The 22675-nt window shown below is 40.3% G+C and overlaps 1 protein-coding gene across 6 annotated transcripts in view; it reads left to right on the top strand.

The window, feature by feature from the left end:
* EML4 (EMAP like 4) overlaps window positions 1–22675 on the top strand; it is a 252082-nt gene that overhangs the window by 224239 nt on the left and 5168 nt on the right. For all 6 annotated transcript variants that reach the window (XM_048843029.2, XM_048843026.2, XM_048843028.2 and 3 more), the window contains 4 exons: window positions 2672–2760; window positions 4153–4250; window positions 17217–17304; window positions 18659–18757. In XM_048843029.2, coding sequence (XP_048698986.1) covers window positions 2672–2760; window positions 4153–4250; window positions 17217–17304; window positions 18659–18757 — 374 coding nt within the window. The remainder of the gene's footprint in view (window positions 1–2671; window positions 2761–4152; window positions 4251–17216; window positions 17305–18658; window positions 18758–22675) is intronic.

Below are 22675 nucleotides of genomic sequence, written 5' to 3' on the forward strand. Positions count from 1 at the left end.
AGGATTCTTTCTGTTCTTCTTCAGCGTCAAGTATTGGTGCATACGCACTGATAATAGTGGCAAATGACTTATTGACCAATTGGATGCGGAGGGTCATAAGGTGCTCATTGATGTCGATGGGGAGATCAGTCAAGCGGTTGACTAGAAGGCTCTTGATCGCAAAGCCAACGCCGGGTATTCGCCTGTCGCTTGCTGGTTTTCCTGTCCAGAAGAAAGTGTAACCGCTGCCCTCTTCCCTCAAGTGGCCTTCATCTGTACGTCTTGTTTCGTACAGAGCAGCGATGTTGGTGTTGTACCTCAAGAGTTCTCGGGCAACAATTGCTGTTCTGTGTTTGCGTCTTTCGCTTTTTGATTCGTCTAGTAGGGTATGAACATTCCAAGCGACAAGAAACATTTTTGCTTTTCCACTGCATTGGGAGCGATCCCTCTGGACGCAGGTATCCAATCAGGTATGGTGGGATAGCCTGTGTTTGGGACACCTTTCTAGCCCCTTCTCCACATGGGGTGAGCGGAGGGGTTCCTTAAATGGCCTGCTCAGTCATGACCACTGCTGCTGAAAATGCCCCCTAACCCAGTCCAGAGGCACATGACAACCATCTTGCGGTCACTGCCTGCATGTGGGTCTGTGACTAGAGACTGCTGGTGACCTTCACCTATCCCCATCGCCTCAGGATTTTTATGGGGAGGGGGAGGGAAAAAGTTCTTCCTGTGAAAGAAGCCTGTGTTTGAGTAGTTTAATGTGGGGGAGCTGATGCGCACCAGCAGCCACACAAATCTTGGCGGAATAGGCACCTGTGTCCGGTGTCAAGGAGGTCCAAGACAACTGGGGAGGTCTCCTCCATTACAGCCTTCATCTGCCCTCACAGCCTGCTTCATCCACCTGTTCTGCCGTTGAGGTCTTATACTGGGTTGTGTTGTGCTGGGCTGCACTTTGGTACCTCGCCTTCGACCTCACCGCCATGGGTGAGGAGTACAGGAGTACAGTACCAGGAGTACAGGACTCCAGACGCATCGCTCTCTAGGGTTTTAAGTATACGCAAGCTTCTCCACCACGTCCAAGTGGCGGCCCGAGGAGAAGTTTTATGCTATACATTAATAACAAAGGATGCAGTTTTGCTAATTCGAATTATATTATCAGAAACTTGGATGGTATAGACAAGAATATATATATATATATATATGACAAGAATATTGCCTAAGCTGCCTGCGGTTTCCATCTTCAGCCATTAGAGCCGACTCCGCCACTTGTGCTGTGTGTGGAAGTCATGGCTGCTGCTTGCAGTACAAAGAAATAGTAAGGGAGGAATTGTGATTCAGAGGTACCTCTCTCAATCACAAAGCCTCCTGAGACAACTAGAGTAGTGCAGTTTATGCACCACCCCCTTGCTTAGAGCTGTGCCGACAGTCACAGACAGCCCTTGGTTAACAGGCCATTTAAGTTCCTTACTGTAGACCTGTTCATCTTGAAGTAAAACTTCTAAGTTCCTTGAACCACCTACCTAGCTTCACACTGGCATACAGTGTGTATGTGTTTAAGTGTGGCGCTGTAGATTTAATGACATTTTTCTACTATGCATGCTCAGTACTGGAGATGACCAGATTATCTACAGTAAATAGTCTCAAATTCATTCATTACTCATAATTCTTTCTAAACTGCCCCACTGAATAATCTTGGTCTACAGATTATTCAAATATTTAACATGCAATATCACAATAGAAGATACTGTTTGTGCATCACACTGTAACTTATGCTATTTACAGAACTAACAAACATGTCATGGATTTTGAAGTGTATATTCAATCATGTTAGTAAAATTCAATTTGTGCTGAATTTAATTAGTTACATAGGTCACCTCTTCTGGGAACAGAAGGAATGCCAGGTAACTTATACAGTTAACCTACATGGGGTAAATTGTGAATTTTTCTATTTGAATGTATAATGTAAATATTCACAGAAAGTAAAGATGAAGGATTGCAGAAAATATCAAATCAGAATTCACTTTCTACCTCAAATGGGTAGCTGCAGATGCTCCTCCGCTCCCCCCCCCCTTACTCATCTCCACTCTGTATGCAAGTTTCAATTCAAGTTTTTAAATCAAAGCCACTTTTTCTAAATAAGCAAAAAGGACTAGTTTCAAACTTCAGCTGTAGCTTTATTTACTTTTTTCTTTTGGAGGGGGAGGGAGGAAGAAGTTTGGACTCAAAAATGACTGCAGAGATTTTGTTCAGACTTTCCAGAAGAATTCATTTGCAGGTAGACACCAAGGATGGAAAATTTCAGGCCCAAATGTGAATTTTTCGGAAAGTATGTGAAAATGTGAGATGATAATTGAAGCTAAAATATAGTGAGCTCTAACAGAGACCTGCTGTAGTCAAATCATAGTTTCACCAGCATGTGTATCATCTACATTACATGATATACGAATAACTATTCTGTATTCAAGAATAAATATATGTAGTGGTATTTTGGTATGCTTGTATATCTGTCACTGGAATATACATCATTTTGTAAACCTAGAAACCGAAAAGAAAATGTTTAATTAAAACAAGTTAATACGGTACATTGAAAGGATATCATGCTAATAAGCAGTGAGATAGAATGCAGTGCTTTTACGTTTTTTGGTTTTGTTTAAGTAGAAGTAACACTCACTAGAACTTCTTTCCTTAACAGGTGGTTTGTTTTGGATGCAGAAACAAGAGACCTGGTTTCAATACACACTGATGGTAATGAACAGCTTTCAGTGATGCGCTACTCAGTAGGTAGGCAAACTTCCTGTGTATTCTGGGCACTTCACTGTAATTGCATGTTTTAATTCCAATAAAATAGGTGTTTTTCCTGCACTTCTCTGGAATTGTTAAGCTATTAATGTGTTACACATCAAATTACCCTACAATAATAGGGAACTGCAGAGCTTTTAAAAAATTGCTTAAGATCATAAACAAAATACATGTGTAAATTAACAATTACAGCTTCATTTGCATTTTGCCGGCACTGGAATTCAGTTTGATATTTACTGTTCTATCTCTGCAAACATCACTGTTGCCTAACACAGCACCCCATTGTATAGGTGGTTGTGATGTGATGTCATCATTTCTTTCAGGGGAATTCAGTAACTCTAAACTGAATGTAAAGGTAAGGTAAATGAAGCAATGAAAGCTTGATTTTAAGACGTATTTGTAACTTTTTAAGTGTGCCCAAACATTCTTTGAATGTTTTAAGATCTTAAACAGCTTTTATTGTATTTATTATTCACTTAAGTTTTAAAATGTATTAGTACAAAAACAATAAAGTTAAATTCAGGTGTCTCTCTCTCTCAAACTAAAGGCCATTTGCTATTAATTATTTGTGTAGAGATTATGTGGAAAGGTATCCTCTTACTGAATAAAACCCAAGGTCATCTTATGAGAGTCTGACAAACGGGCAGTAGTTGAATCCTCTCTTCTGACTGGATGGAAGAGAAGTGTGGCAAGCCTGTTTCATGTTTGCTGTTGCATAACATGCCAGGTAAATTGGGCAAAACTTATCTCTACTGCTGCCCTATTTACCAACAACAGCATTTCATTTCAGAGCACTCACATTCATTGGTGCTACAGAGGAGTTTGATCATGTTCCCAGGCAGTGAAATGGTTAATAGTACCAAGGACCTTTATTGTTATTAGAAAACAGCTTGTAATGTTTAAATACTGTGCTACGGTGACTTTGTTGAAGATGTTGTGAAGTTAGCCTTTGATTAGCATTGGTTCATGTGTAATAACTTTACATTTAAAAAAAAATAAACTGTTCTTTGGAGATAATCTCCAGTGAATCTCAAAACTGAGAACTTTAGGACTGCATGTTGTCAGCCGTTATCAGAAGTCCAGTGCAAGCTGAGGATTCATTAGCTAGCCTAGTTCCCTGTCCAATGATAACCCTGTTTATCCAAGACATAGTGGGAAGCAAACTCGCTTACCCCATAATCACAATCACCATGAAAATAGGGGAAAAATAGGAGACCAGTTGGAAAGCAGTATAGTTAGTTCCATGCTCTTGGGTACTAGCTCATTCAGAATTGTATGATTGATAATAATGCATTGGTATTAAATATGAAATCATTCCAGTTCAAAAAACAGTATGTTAACATTATTACACTATTTTTTAAACTTCTATTGTAGATGGCACCTTACTTGCAGTAGGATCCCATGACAACTTTATTTACCTCTATGTAGTGACAGAAAATGGAAGGAAGTATAGCAGATATGGAAAGTGCACTGTAAGTTCTTATCCAGCTGTGTTTAATGATAGGCTATACCTTTTGGTAACAATGTTTAACTTTTTTTTAGTGTTGGATCCATCTCTATAGATTAACAATAGTGACAATATCCTTTTTATTTTTGGCAATCAATATCTTTCACTGGTTTTAAATGTAAATATGATTTGTAGCAAGAAATTATTAGCAAAATGAGGTGAAGCCTATTGCCTATAGTATTGTTTTTTAGACATGCCTCATTATTTTTTCTTTCAACTCAGAAGCTATCCATCTGATGCAAAAGCTATCTTGTGTTTATACAAAGAATGTCCTTCTTGGAGGTGTTGGAAGTTCAGCATTTGTTTATTTTCTACTGATATAGTATCCCTGCCCTTTTATAAATCTCCTTGGCATGTCTTTGAGCAACATTATTAGATAATGTAGTTAATGAGTTGCATTATTTCATAAAAATGCTATCAGTCTGATGATAAAGACCAGCTTTCATGCATACAATAACAGTGGACTGATAATATATAACTGTACATAAAACAGTATCTGTCTAGGATCAGGAGAATCAATTTGGAGATCTCTAACTATTATTACTATTATAACATTTTAAAACAGGGAACTGTTACGATCTAGGGATGAAATTCTACCCTGGTGTAAACAAGTGTAATTCCAGTGAACTTCCTGGCATTGTATCTCCCAAAACCTAGTCTGAATTTGTCCTTCAGTGCTGAATAGCCACCCAACATTACATTGCTGTACAAAAGCAAAATATTGTGAGTAAAAACTGATCCTTAAATTTGGTATATCCTTGTTCTTCTTCGAGTAGATGCAGCCATATATTCTGCTTCCTTCCTGCTTAGGCATGTGCACACCTAGTGCACCGGAAACAGAGTACTTTGCCTAACAGTACCTACTGAGGCAGCGCTCGTGCCCTGTGGCCCTAGACCCTCCCCTGGCCTTATAAGGGTGGTGCCACCCCAATTTCCTCAGTTCCTTCTCACCTCCCGTGGCTAGAATAGATGATCTGTGTGGTGTTTCTCACCTCATGCTTTGAGCCTCAGTTCCTGAGAGAATTGTCTTGTATATAATAGTTAGTAATACCTTAGGTTAAGTTTAGAGTAGTTGGCTGCCCTGTGTGATGCCCTCACCAGGGTTCAAGCATTGTCTGTCATGTGTGGAGAGGCCATCCCGACAGTGATCCCCACATGAGGTGCTTGTTTTGCCTCGGTGAGGGACATACTAAAGAGCAGTGTTCCATCTGCAGGTTATTCGCTAAGAGGAGTCAGGTGGCAAGAGACTGGCGGCTGAAGCAGCGCCTAGTGGAGCAGGCCATGAGGCCCACTTCAGCCCCAAGGCCCTTGTCGCATCAGCAGTTGCCTTCAGCTCTGGCAAATGATGCCACTCCATGCTCAGGCTCTGCCATTTCCCTCAAGAGGAAGAGATGTCATTTCCCCCTTCCCTGGGAAAAGGTCCCACACAAAGAAACAGAACCATTCTAGGACTTGGGGAGACTTATCCTCGTCTCCTAAGAGGAGTGGTGCCTGGCACTGTACTCCCTCTGGCATGCGGGCTGGAGCAGGTCCTTCCTACCGCTCCCCGATACCACTCCGAGATCAGCCAGAGCCCATACAGTCGGCTCCAGTTCCAGCAATGGGGTGTCCATCGAGTCCAGGACTGACATCGGCACTAGTGCAGACTGTCTTCGCACAAGTGGCATACCAGGCAGCATCAGACCTATTTTGCTTCTCAGACCCGGACTCTCCACTGGTTCAAGAGTTTGCTGCTGCCATGGCTTCTACCACCTCATCCTCCGTTGTACCTTTGGTACCTTCTGGCCATGTGACAGAGCTACCGGGCTTCTTAGTATGGGTGTTAGCCTGGAGACTTCATCCAAAGCTGGCTTGTTTCCAGGACGTCCTGGAGTACTTGTTACACCTTCAGTTTCCTGGTCTTGTTCTTAGTTCACTGAGAGTCCACCTGATGGCGATTTTGGCATTTTATCTGCTCATCTATGGGAAGTTGGTGGCAGTAAGGTTCTTGACAGGAGTCACTTGTTTTCACCAAAGGTAAAAGAGCCTTTGTGGGACCTTAATACTGTCTTAGCAACAACTTTCTGTCTTGCGGCAATAACATCTGCAAGGAGAGTGAGGGAGTTGCAGCTTTTATGGTGGAGCCCCAGTACACACAATTTGCTAAAGACAAAATACCCCTGTGGCCACACCACAAGTTTTTATCTTAAGTGGTTTCCCAGTAACACCTGAACCAAGCTGTGTATTTACTAGTGTTCTTCCCTAAGCAGCATTCAACACCAGAGATCAACATCTACACACACTGGATGTCAGGTGATGTTTAGCTTTTTATCTAGCTAGGACCAAGTCATTCCATTACTCATCTCATTTGCTTGTCTCATATGCGGACTGAATGAAGGATCAAGCAGTCTCTTCAGAGTCTATATCCAGGTGGATAACTTCCTGTATCATGGCAGCATATGAATTAGCCCAGGCTGTGCCCCCTCAAAGGGTGTGAGCTCATCCCAAAAGAGTCCGGGCAATGCTGATGGCCTTCCTAGGTGGCATTTCTATATTAGACATTTGAGGGCTGCCAGATGGTCCTCTGTGCATACTTTTGTAAACCACTATGCCACTCCTGCTGCATCCAGATCAGACGGAAACTTTGGGAAGGCAATCCTACAGTCCTTACAAATAAACTCCAAGCCCCACCTCCTGTGAATACTGCTTGTGAGTCACCTAAGTAGAACACACAATTGCATCTACTTAAAATAAATAAATAAATGAAAGTGGTTACCTGCCTGTAACTGTTGTCCTTTGAGATGTGATGCAGATGCAGATTCCACGACCCACCCACCGTCCCCTCTGCTTTGGAGTCTGTACTTCTGACTTTTGATGCAAAGGAAAGGAGGGGGTCAGGGTGATGCTGCCCTTATATGGACAGGGGAGGGGTTAGGGCGGCAGGATGTGAGCATCACCACTACGGGTACGGCTAGGCAAAGTTCCAGCTCTGGTGTACTGGGCGTGCACACACCTAAGTAGTAACTGTAAGTAGGATACACATCTGCATCACATCAAAAGAACAGTTACAGATGGGTCACAGAGGTTTTTTTCTGAGTTTTGCAGACCCTTTAACATGGCTGAGACTGAAACTGCTCTTGATGAGAAGCAGCAATTTCAAAACATAGCATAGGTTTATTTTACTCAAGTCTGAATTTAAGGCCATGGTAATAGAATGCTGTCTTTTCTGTGTGCGTGTGTATGTGTAATACAGTAATAGGGACTTGATTGGGGCTTCTAGGTGACACCGCAACTAAAATAATAAATAAAACCTTTTAAAATATTTAAAGTTAAAATAACAAGGATACAGTCCATATTGTAGACATATTTGCAACATTTTATGGATTTTAATAAGTTGTGTAATTTGTTTTACAAGTATAAGAAAGCTGCTCAAACTGCTACATCAATTTGAAATATTTGTTTCAAATTTGGGGGATGGGAAAAAATTATCCCTGGGATAAGACTATATGCCTGACTCATGCCCAAAATTAATATGCCAGGTAGGGTTTTCTATTGAAATATTATATTTGTAGTGGAAAAACTGAGCAAATCTTAATGGGTATTAGCATGCCCTGCAGTAATATACACTGCGTCTTTCCTGAGATGCGTTGTTATTAACAAGGGATGTTCAGCTGAGATAGGATATGTATTTCTAACCATCTGGATTATAGGCAGCACAAGAAGTATAGGGTCCTGTTACACAGTCAGTGAGTGGTATGTCCCAAACTATAAAAGTATGTCCTCCACTGTTCCCTCTAAGTTGTGCGCATGTGTGCGTGCGCACACAGATCCTAAACCCCACGCACACGGTGAAACACCGCGCGTACAAAAATTTGCACAGAAGCACAATTTGCACAGAAGAAATTTTTGGCGCACACGGACTGTCAAAAATTAGAGGGAACATTGATGTCCTCCCAGTTCTCTGCTCTAATCAGCAGACAACACTCTATTCGCCACAAGTTTCAGCTGTTGAAGCAAATGTATATACAGTATACGTTGGCCCCTTCTGAAGAAATTTTAAATTGGGGGGAAGGGAGAGAGTTTGTCTGCTATTAATATATTTTTCTTTGAAAAAAGACTGAGATTCTTTAATGTTATAATCTCATTTGGTTTCACTTTCTTTTGAATAAGTACAAGAACACACAAAGCTTAATCCTTTGTTGGGGAAAACAGAAGTCAGTCAATGATGTTGATGTATGGTCACTGTTGTATTTACAATTCAGCATCCATTATGGCTCTGTGTTATCTTTCAGATTGCCCAAGGGCATGTGTGAGTGTGGGTGTGTACACATACATGTACAGAGAGAGAGAAGATCTCTTAACAAAATCTTTTCTAGTTCACCTTTTGACATGGATAAATGACCGGATAATATTGCCTACTAGATATTCAGGTCTGCTTGGGGAAGGGAGAAGTCTTGCTACTAGATAGTTGCTGCTCTCTCCCTTTTCATGTCCCTTGTAGTTTTCCACGTTAAGAACCTCAGATTTCTTTCTGCTATGCTATTTCCATGGAAAGTCGTGTTTTGCTGTTATTTGACAGTGTTTCAGCTGCACAACTTCTGCAGCCTGCACCCTTATTTATTCCACAGTCATTTTTCAACAGCAGCACATGATCTTGTAATTACAAAGCTCAGTTCCCTCTTAGCAGGGCTTCTATGCCTCTTTCGGCTTGTGCAGAATGCAGCAGCACATTGGCTTACTGGACTGAGCAACCATCCTATGATCATATTACATGCATCCTGTATTCCTCTCCGCTGGCTGCCAGCAAAGGGGTGGATATATATTAAGCTGGTATTTAACAGGGAGGGATCTGGTTATGTTCAAGGCTTTGAACACCTTCCTGGCTAGTATATGTCCTCTGGCACCAACGTGTTTTTTTTGTTTGTTTGTTTTTTGGTTTTTTTGGCAGAAGGGTGTGGGGGGGCGTTTCATACCACAGCCTGGCAGGTGATCCCCAGGTTATATAAGTAATTCCTTCTGACAATCGGCCACCATTCATTTCTTCTAGCTGGTAAGCATTGTTTAAATCCATCCAGAAGTGTTTTTATATTTGAACTAGGGCTGTCAATTAATCGCAGTTAACTTACGCCATTAACTCAAAAAAAGTAATCGCGATTAATCGCACTTCTAACAATAGAACAACAATTGAAGTTTTTTTAATATTTTTGGATTTTTTTCTCCATTTTCAATATTGATTTCAATTACAACGCCCAGAATACAAAGTGCACAGTGCTCACTTTATATTATTATTTGTGATTACAAATTTATTCACTGTAAAAATGATAAAAGAAATAGTATTTTTGAATTCACCTCATACAAGTACTGAAGAGCAAACTCTTTTTCATGAAAGTGTAACTTAGAAATGCAGATTTTTTTTGGTTACATAACTGCACTCAAAAACGAAACAGTGTAAAACTTTAGAGCCTACAGGTCCACTCAGTCCTACTTCTTATTCTGCCAATCACTAAGACAAATAAGTTTGTTTACGTAGACAGGAGATACTGCTGCCTGCTTCTTATTTACAATATCACCTGAAAGTGAGAACAGGTGTTCACATGGCACTTTTGTAGCCAGCGTTGCAAGGTATTTACATGCCAGATATGCTAAACATTTTATGCCCCTTCATGCTTTGGCCACCATTCCATAGGACATGCTTCCATGCTCCATGGTGCTCGTTAAAAAAATAATGCGTCAATTAAATTTGAGACCGAACTCCTTGGGGGAGAATTGTATGTCCCCTGCTCTGTTTTACCCGCATTCTGCCATATATTTCATGTTATAGCAGTCTCGGATGATGACCCAGCACGTGTTCGTTTTAAGAACACTGTCACAGCAGATTTGACAAAACGCAAAGGTACCGATGCGAGAGTTCTGAAAATAGCTACAGCACTTGACCCTAGGTTTAAGAATCTGAAGTGCTGTCCAAAATCTGAGAGGGACGAGGGGTGGAGCATGTTTTCTGAAGTCTTAAAAGAGCAACACTCTGATGCGGAAACTACAGAACCCAAACCACCAAAAAAGAAAATCAACCTTCTGTTGGTGACATCTGACTTAGATGATGAAAATGAACATGTGTCAGTCAGTACTGCTTTGGATCGTTATCAAGCAGACCCCGTCATCAGGATGGAAGCATGTCCTCTGGAATGGTGGTTGAAGCATGAAGGGACATATGAATCTTTAGCGCATCTGGCACATAAATATCTTGCAACGCCAGCTACAACAGTGCTATGCGAACGTCTGTTCTCACTTTCAGGTGACATTGTAAACAAGAAGCAGTCAGCATTAACTCCTGCAAATTGTAACCAACCTTGTTTGTCTGAGTGATTGCCTGACCAAGAATTAGGACGGAGTGGACTTGTAGGCTCTAAAGCAGGAGTGGCCAACCTGAGCCTGAGAAGGAGCCAGAATTTACCAGTGTACATTGCCAAATTGTAATACATCAGCAGCTCCCCCACCCTGCTCCCAGCGCCTCCCACCCACCAACAGCCCCACCGATCAGCGCCTCATGCTCCCTCCCTATACCTCCCGATCAGCTGTTTCATGGCATGCAGGAGGCTCTGGGAGGGAGGGGAGGAGTGAAGGAGGGGGGAGCACTATAGGCTCAGGAGACGGGGCAGGAAGGGGTGGAGTGGGGGCAGGGCCTGTGGCAGAGCCAGGGGCTGAGCAGTGAGCATCCCCCCCAACACATTGGAAAGTTGGCGCCTATAGCTCCAGCCCCAGAGTTGGTGCCTATACAAGGAGCCGCATATTAACTTCTGAAGAGCCGCATGTGGCTCCAGAGTCACAAGTTAGCCACCCCTGCTCTAAAGTTTTACATTGTTTTATTTTTGAATGTAGGATTCTGGGTCCAATTTTGTTCAATAGCTTCATCAATGATTTAGATAATGGCATAGAGAGTACACTTATAGTTTGCGGAGGATACCAAGCTGGGAGGGGTTGCAAGTGCTTTGGAGGATAGGATAAAAATTCAAAGTGATCTGGACAAGCTGGAGAAATGGTCTGAAGTAAATAGGATGAAATTCAAAAAGGACAAATGCAAAGAACTCCACTTAGGAAGGACCAATCAGTTGCACACATACAAAACGGGAAATGACTGCCTAGGAAGGAGTACAGCAGAAAGGGATCTAGGGGTCATAGTGGATCACAAGCTAAATATGAGTCAACAGTAGAACACTGTTGCAAAAAGAAAAGGAGTACTTGTGGCACCTTAGAGACTAACCAATTTATTTGAGCATAAGCTTCGTGAGCTACAGCTCAGCATCCGATGAAGTGAGCTGTAGCTCACGAAGCTTATGCTCAAATAAATTGGTTAGTCTCTAAGGTGCCACAAGTACTCCTTTTCTTTTTGCGAATACAGACTAACACGGCTGTTACTCTGAAAACTGTTGCAAAAAAAGCAAACATCATTCTGGGATGTATTAGCAGGAGTGTTGTAAGCAAGACACAAGAAGTAATTCTTCCGCTCTACTCTGCACTGATTAGGTCTCAACTGGAGTATTGTGTCCAGTTCTGGGTGCCACATTTCAAGAAAGATATGGACAAATTAGAGAAATTCCAGAGAACAGCAACCAAAATGATTAAAGGTCTAGAAAACATTGAAAAAATTACGTTTGTTTAATTTGGAGAAGAGAAGACTGAGAGGGGACATAACAGTTTTAAAGTACATAAAAGTTTGTTAGAGGGAAGGGGGGGGGGGGAATTGTTCTCCTTAACTTCTAAAGATAGGACAAGAAGCAATGGGGCTTAATTTGAAGCAAGGACAGTTTAGGTTGTACATTAGGAAAAACATCCTAACAGTCAGGGTGGTTAAGCACTGAATAAATTGCCTAGGGAGGTTGTGGAATCTCCATCATTGGAATTTTTTAAGAACAGGTTAAACAAACACCTGTCAGGGGTGGTCTAGATAATATTTAGTCCTGCCGTGAGTGCAGGGGACTGGAGTAGATGACCTGGGGAGGTCCCTTTCCGTCCTATGTAGAACCAAATCATCTCTGAATCACCTGACAGCATCCTAATTAAGCAATATTTCTATCCCAGCTATACATTGCAGCTAATATAATTCGGATCTCTGTCCATTAAAACTGGCTAGTTAATTGCTGCAGCAAATCATGGGGCTGGATTATACACTCCTTATTTCTGAGAAGTCTCATTTTACCCAGTCTTAAGCCATGTGAAGAGCACCTAAATATTATGGAGATGGGCAACTCATAACAGTTTGTAATAATAATGTGAATGGTTATCATTAATCTTAGATGTCTAGATCAAGTAGATTTCTAAATAAAATGAGGTGTACTTAAAATGTTCTTTACACATCTAGAAATATAGAAAAGGTTTTCATGATATTCCCTATACTTAAAATGGGGAATATCTCCAGAGCTGGAAGGAACTTTTTAAGTGTGCTCAGGGTATGCTTATAGCATGATTTAATTATTATTCATCATTATCTGTCACCTATTCATTCAGGGCCACAAACATCTTGATTTTTACTGTTGCTTCAAAGAAGGGTAACTTGCAGTCTGAGCCGTGGACATTGTGGTCCGTGGATTATGAATTTACCACCTGCGTCCATTGAGGCAGATAAACATGAGCAGTGAAAGGGGAGGCTTCTGTCCAGCCAGATATTTTCAATAGCCAGTTATAAGTGCACAGTGTGTGAAAGGAAGTGTGCCCCTCTGTGGTAGCTGTTGAAGGAAGATTTTTATTGGAATATAAAATTGTGCTGTTTAAAATATTATGACAGCGTTTTATGTTTAGATTCATCCTGTCACGGTTGCTTGCTTCAAGGGATTTTCCAGCACAGAGTCCCCTTGCCAATAGCTTTGTTCACCCTCCCACCACCCCAAGGAATTTTAACAGCTGCCAAAGGTCTGGCAGGATTTAGTAAATGGCTGTCCAGTTTTTTTTTCCATATTGGAGTTAGTTTGCAACTTTTAAGGTTTTGAAAAAAGAGAGGAAAAACCCCTGTCTCATTTTGTGTTTAATTTTTTTCAGTGTATTGTAGTTCTCATAAAGTACAATGCAGCCTTTTCTCAACTACAGTATAGATCTGTCAATCAACAATAAATTAATAACCTCAAAGGCCATGACTAATCCTAAAGTACATAATATCATCAGGACTAGTCATTTTCCTAAATGTAGCAAGTGCTCTAGGGGATCCTGTGGCAGGTCGGAGAGCAGAATGATAAATATATCTTTATATACATGCTGTATAATTTTGCAAGAAACTCAGCAGCCATCACTGATATTTATGTAAGAACTTCGAAGGATACATTGTGTGGCTGCTAAGAAGAGGGCTCACTGGGAGGGACCATGTGCCAGGTCCTGAGTCATAGGAACACATATCTGCAGAGGGAGATGAGGCAGAGAGACTGTCCTCAATGCCATGCACTAGACTAGAGGATGAATGGAGGTGGGGAGGCCATCTTCTGGTGGATATGGGGGAGGTTCATTAAGGAAAGGAGAGGGAAGAAGAGGTGGAAGACTATGCAGTAGGGGAGGGAAACAGGAACCAAGTTTTACTCTTCTTTGGTCTGTAAGGATAATTTAACTTTGTCCTTACCTGTCAAGGTGTTAGGAACCCGTTCACAAAATTACAGACTCCAATTATATGGACTAAGGCCTGGATATCTTTTGGATTTTTTCAGAAATGTTAAGTAGATATACCCCCTAGAGATACATTTACAGATGGGAATATATGTGAAATTAATAAAGCCATCACCACATTCTCTCTCCACAAGTGTAAGTTTCATTCATGAATATCGAGAACCTGCTCCAATGAATTTTGACATTAACTTAAATAAGAACAGGATCAGGCCTAAGGGTCTTTAACATAAAGGTTACCATGAGTGTGGGTTTATCAGTTACACTGATGACCTTGTGTACACAGGGAAGAGTGACTTTGTGTTTTGGCACTAGTTGAATATGCACATGCTGTAGGGCAAATAGCGGGGATTAGTGACGGATATATAAGGTTATGCTCATAATGCTAGCTATTGATCCATCAACCTTGCATTGTGGATGTTTGCCAAAGTATTCTAAATACTTAGGAAAGTCGAGGGCTGTAAACTAAATGCTGACACATACATGATTTAAATCAACTTTAACATCTGAAAAAGTAAGATAGTAGTTTTGGATTTTGTCAGAAGACTGAAACAAAGTGCTCCATTACAAAGCACGCTCAGCAATGCTGACTGATGTCACAGTTCATGTTTTACACAAGATTTGGCTAGAGCATATAATTTGGCTAGAGTTACTCGTTTTAATGCTATGTAAAGAAAGGCTCATTTGAATACAAGGTTTCATTTGTAATCTGGTTTGACTAATCTTGTTAACTAATTCTAATGAATACTTTGATATTAACTTGGTTAATTAATTTTGCCGCTATACTATGTAGATGCAGATTTCCAGGGCCAGATTGTGTTTGGCTCGAACACAGAGATGAATAGGAAGGGGAAGCACGCAAGGAGTCTCCTACCCCATTACCCATCACATCACACTCACAGTTCTTGTGTTCAGGGGATTGCAGGAGCTGTCCCCTTCATAATTCTGCCAGGGGTGCATATTGCCACAACAATGTGGAGAAAAAGGTGGGGCAATGCCCTCCACCCCCACCCCTGCCAGTGGACAGTCAAACTAGGGGAATATGGTGCAGACACTGTTGGGGTGTAGCCGCAAATGTGGTCCCAGAACTCATCATGGAGTGATGCAGCTTCCCAGGACTGTGCCCATTGGCGTGGTTAAAACCTTAAAATTAGCCATACAGCCATTGTTTAAATAGTGCTGTGGCCTGATTCCACAACCTTTCCTCAAGTGAGTAATCTTTATTTGTGCAAATAGTCTCATTAGAGTCAATGGGAGGCAGGGTTACTTGTGTGATTAAGCATTGTAGAATTAGGCCCTCTTGTGCAGTGTATTTGTAGCTGACTGGTGGCAAGAGCAATCGTTATTAGAAAAAGAACAATATTCACAGCAAATTAATCTGATAGCTCATATCCCTGTGTATATTGTAACTTGAATTTTTCCTGCAAGAGTTTTGATCAAATTGAAAACTCTTGGTTAAATTATATTTGCTAGTTCAAAGTGTTTTCTTAAGGCTATAGTATATATTTATCTTTCTGTAGTTTTCCATATCAACTTGCTGTAGATTTACAATCTAATAAAAATCATACTTGTTCAAAACTAAATACAGCAAAACCAGCGTTAGCTGGCAGTCCAAGAAACCAGCAATGTCAGTGGCCTAGCAGAAGTAGACGTTTACTAAAGGTCAAACAGAAGTGTACTTGAATCCTTGACTTTAAAGGGACTTTAAATTGGTCCCTTTAGAAACAGAATTGCATGTTAAAGGTTGTATTTAAGTGGAGGTTTCAGTGTAATGTAGCCATGCACAAGAAAAACCTTGTTTTTCAGAAATCAGTTATAAAGTTATGATTTCATTCTGCAGTTGGATTTCTTATTATAACTTGATCAGTGTAATAATATAGACGATCTGGAGGGATTTAAAATCTGCAGTGCAGTAATCTGAAATTACAACTGTGCAGGTGTGCTTTTTATAAAGGTGTTAATTGACGAGGCTAGATCAAAACATAAAGCAGGGGTCAGGTGCAGCTTTCTTAGTAAACACAGAGCGTACAAATCCGGAGCTCTGTAATCTGCAGCCTTTCAAGATATTACCTCACCCACCTTGTTTTTTTCTGCAGTCATTTAAGAATTGGTCTGTATTACATATCTGTCATGTTTCTGAGTTTCAGTGTGGATTTATAACTTACCCAGAGACTGTTCAGAGTTGTGAACCATTTCCAAATAAAAAGCTTTTTTTTTTTTTTATTGCAACTTCTGGATTGATTTTCTACCACCTGAACAAATGTAGTATTCCTTTTCCTTCCCTTTGTGCTAGCCTGGGGCTGCCTAGAATGAGCTTATTAAAGGAATATAAAGGGGAATTTTGAGCCCTTTTGAGTAGTTTACAGTGCTGTTCCACAAAAATAAGAACTGGTAGCAGAATGCAAGATTATTGGCAAAATTGTATGAAAAGTTCAACTTGCTGCAGCATGGACAGTGTAAAAATAAGTGAGCTTCCCGTGAGTCTATGCTGGCTTCTTTGTGGTGTTGAATCTGCCTGATTTATAAAAGCAATGTTTATAAGACTTCGAGCTCATTTATTTGTAATCATTTCATCTTCCTTAAAAGAGAAAAGTAGGAGGCAGCTATTGGAATTCTTTGTTCATCAGAGTGTCAGTGTTCTGTATTGCTAAGGTTTGTGGGCCACATTTCCAAGAGAGCCCAGCACCAGTAGCTCCCACTAGGCTGAATTTTCACAAGAGCTCAGCTCCTGGCAGCTGTACATTTCTGAAAATCCAGCTACTTACTCAAGTGCCTAAACAGGAGCTAGGCTTGTCTAAAAACCCAGTTGCAACTGAGAGTGCTGAGAACTTCTGAAAATCTGCCATTTTCCTCTGCCTTTAGTAATGCAAATTCATGCATTTAGTCTCATTGCCCTATCAAAAGACAATTCAACATGATTTGTTTTTCCTAATTGACTGGTTGTAAGTAGAGCTCTGCTCTGTCATTTCATGAACTCATCCACACTTGAACAACTTGTCTGCTTGGATTAATTTGTACCATGAAGGGACAATATTATTACCAAGGAAAAATCCACTTTACTCTGAAACTCTAATAGGTTACAGGAAAGGCACTTTGCCTGATTCATGTTTGTTTAGTCATTGGCAAATGTTTCTCTGTGTAATGAGAATCTTTACAGGAATGCAAATGTTTGCAACAGATCCTGGAAAAAGAACAACTCATTACTACTTCTGATTTTAATTATCCTATGCCTTGTTAATTTTTAAGCCATCACTGGACAAGTTTATGTTTTAAATTAAAAGTTTCATGTTGGCATTATTGTGTTGTTCTTTAGGGACATTCCAGCTATATTACACACCTTGACTGGTCCCCGGACAACAAGTATATAATGTCAAACTCAGGAGACTATGAAATACTATACTGTAAGTATGAAATTAAATTATATGTACTGGACAGAAATTTGCCTTAGCAATCATAATACATGGAAGAATGTATGTGGTCAGGGCTGTCTGTGCAAAATGCTTTCTGACAAAGGAACTAATTTGAACTTTTGTAACCTGATATTATTCAGAGCTGTGTATTACCTAATGGCACTTCCAAATATAGTTTACTTCTCTACAAGGTCATAAATCAGGATAACAACTTAGAATTTACAGAACAAGTGGCACTAGGTTGTGATGTTGCTCCAAAAGGTTTTGCACTTCGAAAATAGTATGTATACGTTGTCTATTTTGTATCAACAATGTGATCTATTGAAGTGTGTAAGATTTGAAAGAGAAAAGCTTGAACCAATAACAGGATTTATTTAGCTGTATAGTAATAGCGTTGGCATACCTTCTGATTTTCTAAATGTATGTGTTTATTTACCTAGTAGATATATCTAACAACTATGCAGTATCACACCTAAAGCAAGGTGAGCTGGTCAGAGCACAGACGTTTTAATCTATTTTAAAAAATAGATTTTCCCACCTATTCTATTTGAAGGAAGTCATCAGTCTGGAATTGATGGGTTGTGGCTCCTCTTTCTTTACAAGCATGGAGAACCACCCCTCAGATATGAAAAATGTCTGCACCTTCACAGGTCTATTCCACCGATTACAACTCAGCTGTGAGCTGAGAGTTCTATATCGGAATCTGCCCAAAGTTTCTGTGACTGTAATTATCTGTGCAATGAGGTGAAGGGCTACAATCCATCAATGCCAAACTGCTGAACTGAAAGACAGAATCATTCCCTTTCTGGTTACAAGGTGAAAGGGGATTGAGACTCCCATGACAAATTGTTCCTCACTACCCAGAATCATGATTTTTAAAGTAAACTTCCTGAGTGAGTGACTGACTGCTAATTCTAGCAAGTATGGGGTCTGGCAGCATGAGGTCTGAGATGTTGAAACATTTTATAAAGCACTTAATGAGGGAGCAAAGGAATAAGGGGTGGGAGTTAGGTCCCAATTCTGATCTTAGGCCATTGTAAATTAGAAGTAATGGAAGGTGAAATTGAAGTTGTTGGAGATACACAGGTGTAAAACCAGTGTAAATGAGAGAAGAGTCAGGCTCTTGGGTCCAAAATAAAGCTCAGAAGTACTTGGAATTTGGTGAAGGATCTCTCCCACAATGGAGGAATCTAGTGCTGGCCTTGTCATTGGCTTTCCAGAATGATTCAAAAATGGTTTAAAAAATTGCACTTAATTAGTTTCTCCAACATTCTTAGTGTCTTCAAGGAACAAAATAGGTGGATCTAATTCATATGCCATTACTGTTAATTCACTTCTTTTAAAGGGGACATTCCAAGTGGCTGTAAACTTATCAGGAATCGTTCAGATTGTAAGGACATAGATTGGACGACGTACACTTGTGTGCTAGGGTTTCAAGTGTTTGGTAAGTACCATTTAACTTGCTTTTAACTTGCTTTTATCCTTAATTTTGTTTAACCTCTATTATGCTAGGTTTTATAATTGGAAATACTTGATTAATGATCATGGACAGTAATTGGAATGTCAGTACAGAATTGCTTCAGTTACCTCCTGGTAGTATTGTTATCAGATACCCCCAACAATTCCCTTATGTCTGACACACCATCCCAGGAGACTGACCGCAGTGCTGGTCTTGTGATCAATCTTAAGCAGGATGTAGCTCTTTGAAGGTAGATATTCTCCATAGATAATACATATTCATCTTCCATTTAATATTAAAGGTTTGGGATTTTTTTGTTCTACTCATTGTAGACTCCGGAGTTTGGGCCTTGAGCCATGAACTTTTGTGTTTTGAGAGATGGTACTGGGGATGGGAATAGGGAGGAGAGAAAGTACAGTGAAGATCTGAGGTGTATACTCTGTACTGTGTCGTCCATGACTCAGGAGGGTGGCTACACCATTTGAGGACTACAATCAAAGAAAAGAAATGTGCCCTATGTCTGCAAAAGAGGAGTGCTTTAAAAAATGAAACAGATTTTTTAAAACAAATCTACAAAAATGTAAAGAACGGACAGTGTTATGTGTGATTTTTATGCCAAAACTCAGGGCTGTGGCTGAATAGTTCAAGTTATTTTCTGCAAAATGGCATTCTGTCAGTCCTAAGTGAGAGCCCTTCTGAGAAGTGTTGAGAGATATTGTTCAACCTGCCAGTGTTGTGAACCAAATCATGTTAGCAGGGTGCTAAATGTTTCACATTCACCACTAGCACAAGAGATCTGCCTCTGGTGTTCACACTTATATGAAACATAAAAAATAGGTAGAAGCAAGTCAGTAAATTCTTGGGAATGAGAGAAAAGAGTGTGCAAAGCTTTTCTTCTTGGCTAGTGGGAGTTAAGTTTTCAATGCCAATTTATTTGCTGGAAGGAAGAAAATAGAGAAATGTTTTTTTCTGAATGCTTACTCTTCATGTAGCCTTTGATGGTGACCACATACCCCCTCTGAGAGGATCTCCTTAATACGCAAGTGCTCTAGAAGAGCTACATTTAAGTTGGTGGCTACAGTGATGCCCTTGTACGTCAAATAAGCCAGGCACCTGACAGTTTGGTCTTTATAATTGAAGACCTACAGTCCTTTCTCTTTAGAGGTGGACAGTTGAGATATGCTGGAACATCCCTCTGGTGTAGGTGAACAGATACCTACACTGCTGCTGCTTGGTATTTTGATCAGGATTCTGGCTCCTGTTAATTTTTCAGGCTAATGTAATGTTATACACGCACATGTTTATCCAATCTCTGTTGATGGCATTCAGAGCAGATGGCTGCTTTCTCCTGAAGCTCTGAGTGTGTAAGACTGGATTGGTTAACGATATTTGTCTGCAACTTTGATTTCCTAACTTTCTTTGCTGTTATGGAGCAAATACTGAAAGAGTGGAAACTGTACCATGAAGGAATGGGTATTGTTAGTGGCTCACAGGAGATTCATCAGGTAGCAATGAGGAAGTGCAAGGAACCAAGCTTTCAGCATTTTCACAAGAGCATAATGTCCTGGTCAGTGAGCAATGAAATACTTTAAAGGAGGAAGACGGACTGAATCAAGCCTTTACCCCCTGTGATGTTATGATTGGATCTGAGGCACTCCTTTGACATTTTTTCTACTTTATATTTTGAGTTAATGAAAGATGCCATCTTGCAAGCACTAAACCTACAGCAGCACTACATTTAGCAGCATAGCAGATACAATATGGGCAGCAGCTGTATCCGATTCCCTGCTCTTTCTCAGAGGTGCCCTTCTTCTGGATATAAAGGGACAATGTCTGGAGATGCAAGAGGAATTCTGTTTCCATGCTCAATCAGTCATTCGCTATACTGGTGACATTGCATGCAAGAAAGTCAGTTGTGGTTGTACCAGTATCTGTATGATTTGAACACCTATTCACTCTGATTTGGATTTAGACCACCAGCTCATTCTACTTAGCAGCCATCAGATAGGAGCGAGTGATGACCTGGGCAAATTCAGTTGAGATGACATGCAGATGAACAGCTCTGTATCTCATTACCAGTACCCTATGCCATCCAGGCCCTTTCTTTCTCTTGTGTATTTTAAACTTCATTTCAGTTGCTGGTAATTCTGGTCAGAGTTTCTGGTTTTATCTCCATTCCATCCAGATTATTATGCACTTTTACTATTATGTACTAAAGTTTTTTATTAAACTTAACAGCTCTCAGATTCTTCAGAGTTCTAAGGGGTCTTGGGTTCACAATGGAAAGTGAAATCTGAGTGATACTTCTGAATGAAATATCCGCCAGTGACTCACTTGTGTGTTTAAAAATAAAGTGAGCACAGCAAATAGCGTGACATCAGTTATTCTGCCAAAAATCATTTGTCATCTTCAAGGTGTAATTGCAAACTTAAAAGTTCCAGGCCCATCATGTTTTAATTTTCTACTGTTGGGCATTCCTGGCCCTTAAAAACATCCAGGACCAATGGCTTAGTCTCAAATTAAAGCATCATCACCTAGCATGAGACATGAGTTCTATTCCTCGTTCAGCCACTGAGCTGCTGTGATGCTGAGCAAGTCACTTCACCTCTCAGGGCATGTTTCCCGTACCTTCCTTTGACTTTTCTCTGTTCAGATTGTAAGCTTTTTTTAGCCATGGACTGTCTCGTGTCTGTTACAGTGACAGCACAAAAGGACAATATCTTATAGGGACTACTTATTCTGTCAATACAAAATAATAGTAATAATATAAACATCGCTATTCTTAAAAGTTTTTAAACATTTGATACTTCCTTTTTTTTTTTACCCTGTCAGCCACGTTGATGGGTTACTCTCATCATACTTCCCTGAAACCTTGAAAGGAAAAATCCTACCAGTTTGTTAAAACAGATTATCTTTTTGTTTAAGACTGCTAATATCAAACTGGTGTATACAATAGAGCCCCACTCTCATTATAAATTAAGAAGGGGAACATAGTATAGCTCTCTGGTCAACATCTGTCTAGAATGGCATCTGTAATTTCAGGAAGCAGATAACATTGTAGAGTTGTTGCTTAAGAAAATTCTTTATTTAGGCTCCTAAATATAAACTTCAAAGAAATGTCTGCAGCAGAGTTTTGAGTGACTCTAAAGTTAATTTATTAGCCCCACCTGCTGGTTATACTATATTAATAGATTAAAAAGGTATTTTAAGATCAATCAATTTAGTTCTAGCTGCTTGAAAATTCTTGAGATATTTATTTATGAGACAGACATCATCATTACTGTTGAGACATTCAAAATATTGCCTAACAATTTCCTTAGCAATTCATGTTGTTCATTTTGGTAATTTATCCACAGTAATGTTTGCTTGCATCAAATATCCTCTAATACTGGCCAGGCTCCCTCCTCTTTCCTTAAAGAGTGAAGAATTAGGCATACCTTTAGTTGTCCCATGGCTTCTAATCTTCTAGATAAAATTTCCTGACCCAGTGAAAAGTGTCACAAACAACCTTCATATAAACTTGTGAAAGAGGTGTTGTTTTTTATAACAATTTCAGATGTGAACAAGTTGTTTACTTTGAGAAAATTTGCAGTGTTGAAAATATAATGCTGTACAACTTTCAGGCTGGCATTCAACCTACAGTTTACTTGGAGTTCCCTGATGTTTCTGTCTTGGTGATACAAAGAAATCGTGGAAGTATTTTTAATGCCTAAATCAGTGGTCTCCAACCTTTTTACGCACAAGATCACTTCTTGAATTTAAGTGCAACCCAGAATCGACCCCTCCCCTTCCTCGAGGCCCCACCCCACTCACTCCATCCCCCCCTCCCTCCGTCACCAGCTCTCCTCCACCCTCACTCACTTTCCCCGGGCTGGGGCAGGGAGTTGGGGTTTGGGCGGGCTC

The sequence above is a fragment of the Caretta caretta genome, chromosome 3, assembly GCF_965140235.1.
Source record: "Caretta caretta isolate rCarCar2 chromosome 3, rCarCar1.hap1, whole genome shotgun sequence".
Lineage (NCBI taxonomy): Eukaryota > Metazoa > Chordata > Testudines > Cheloniidae > Caretta > Caretta caretta.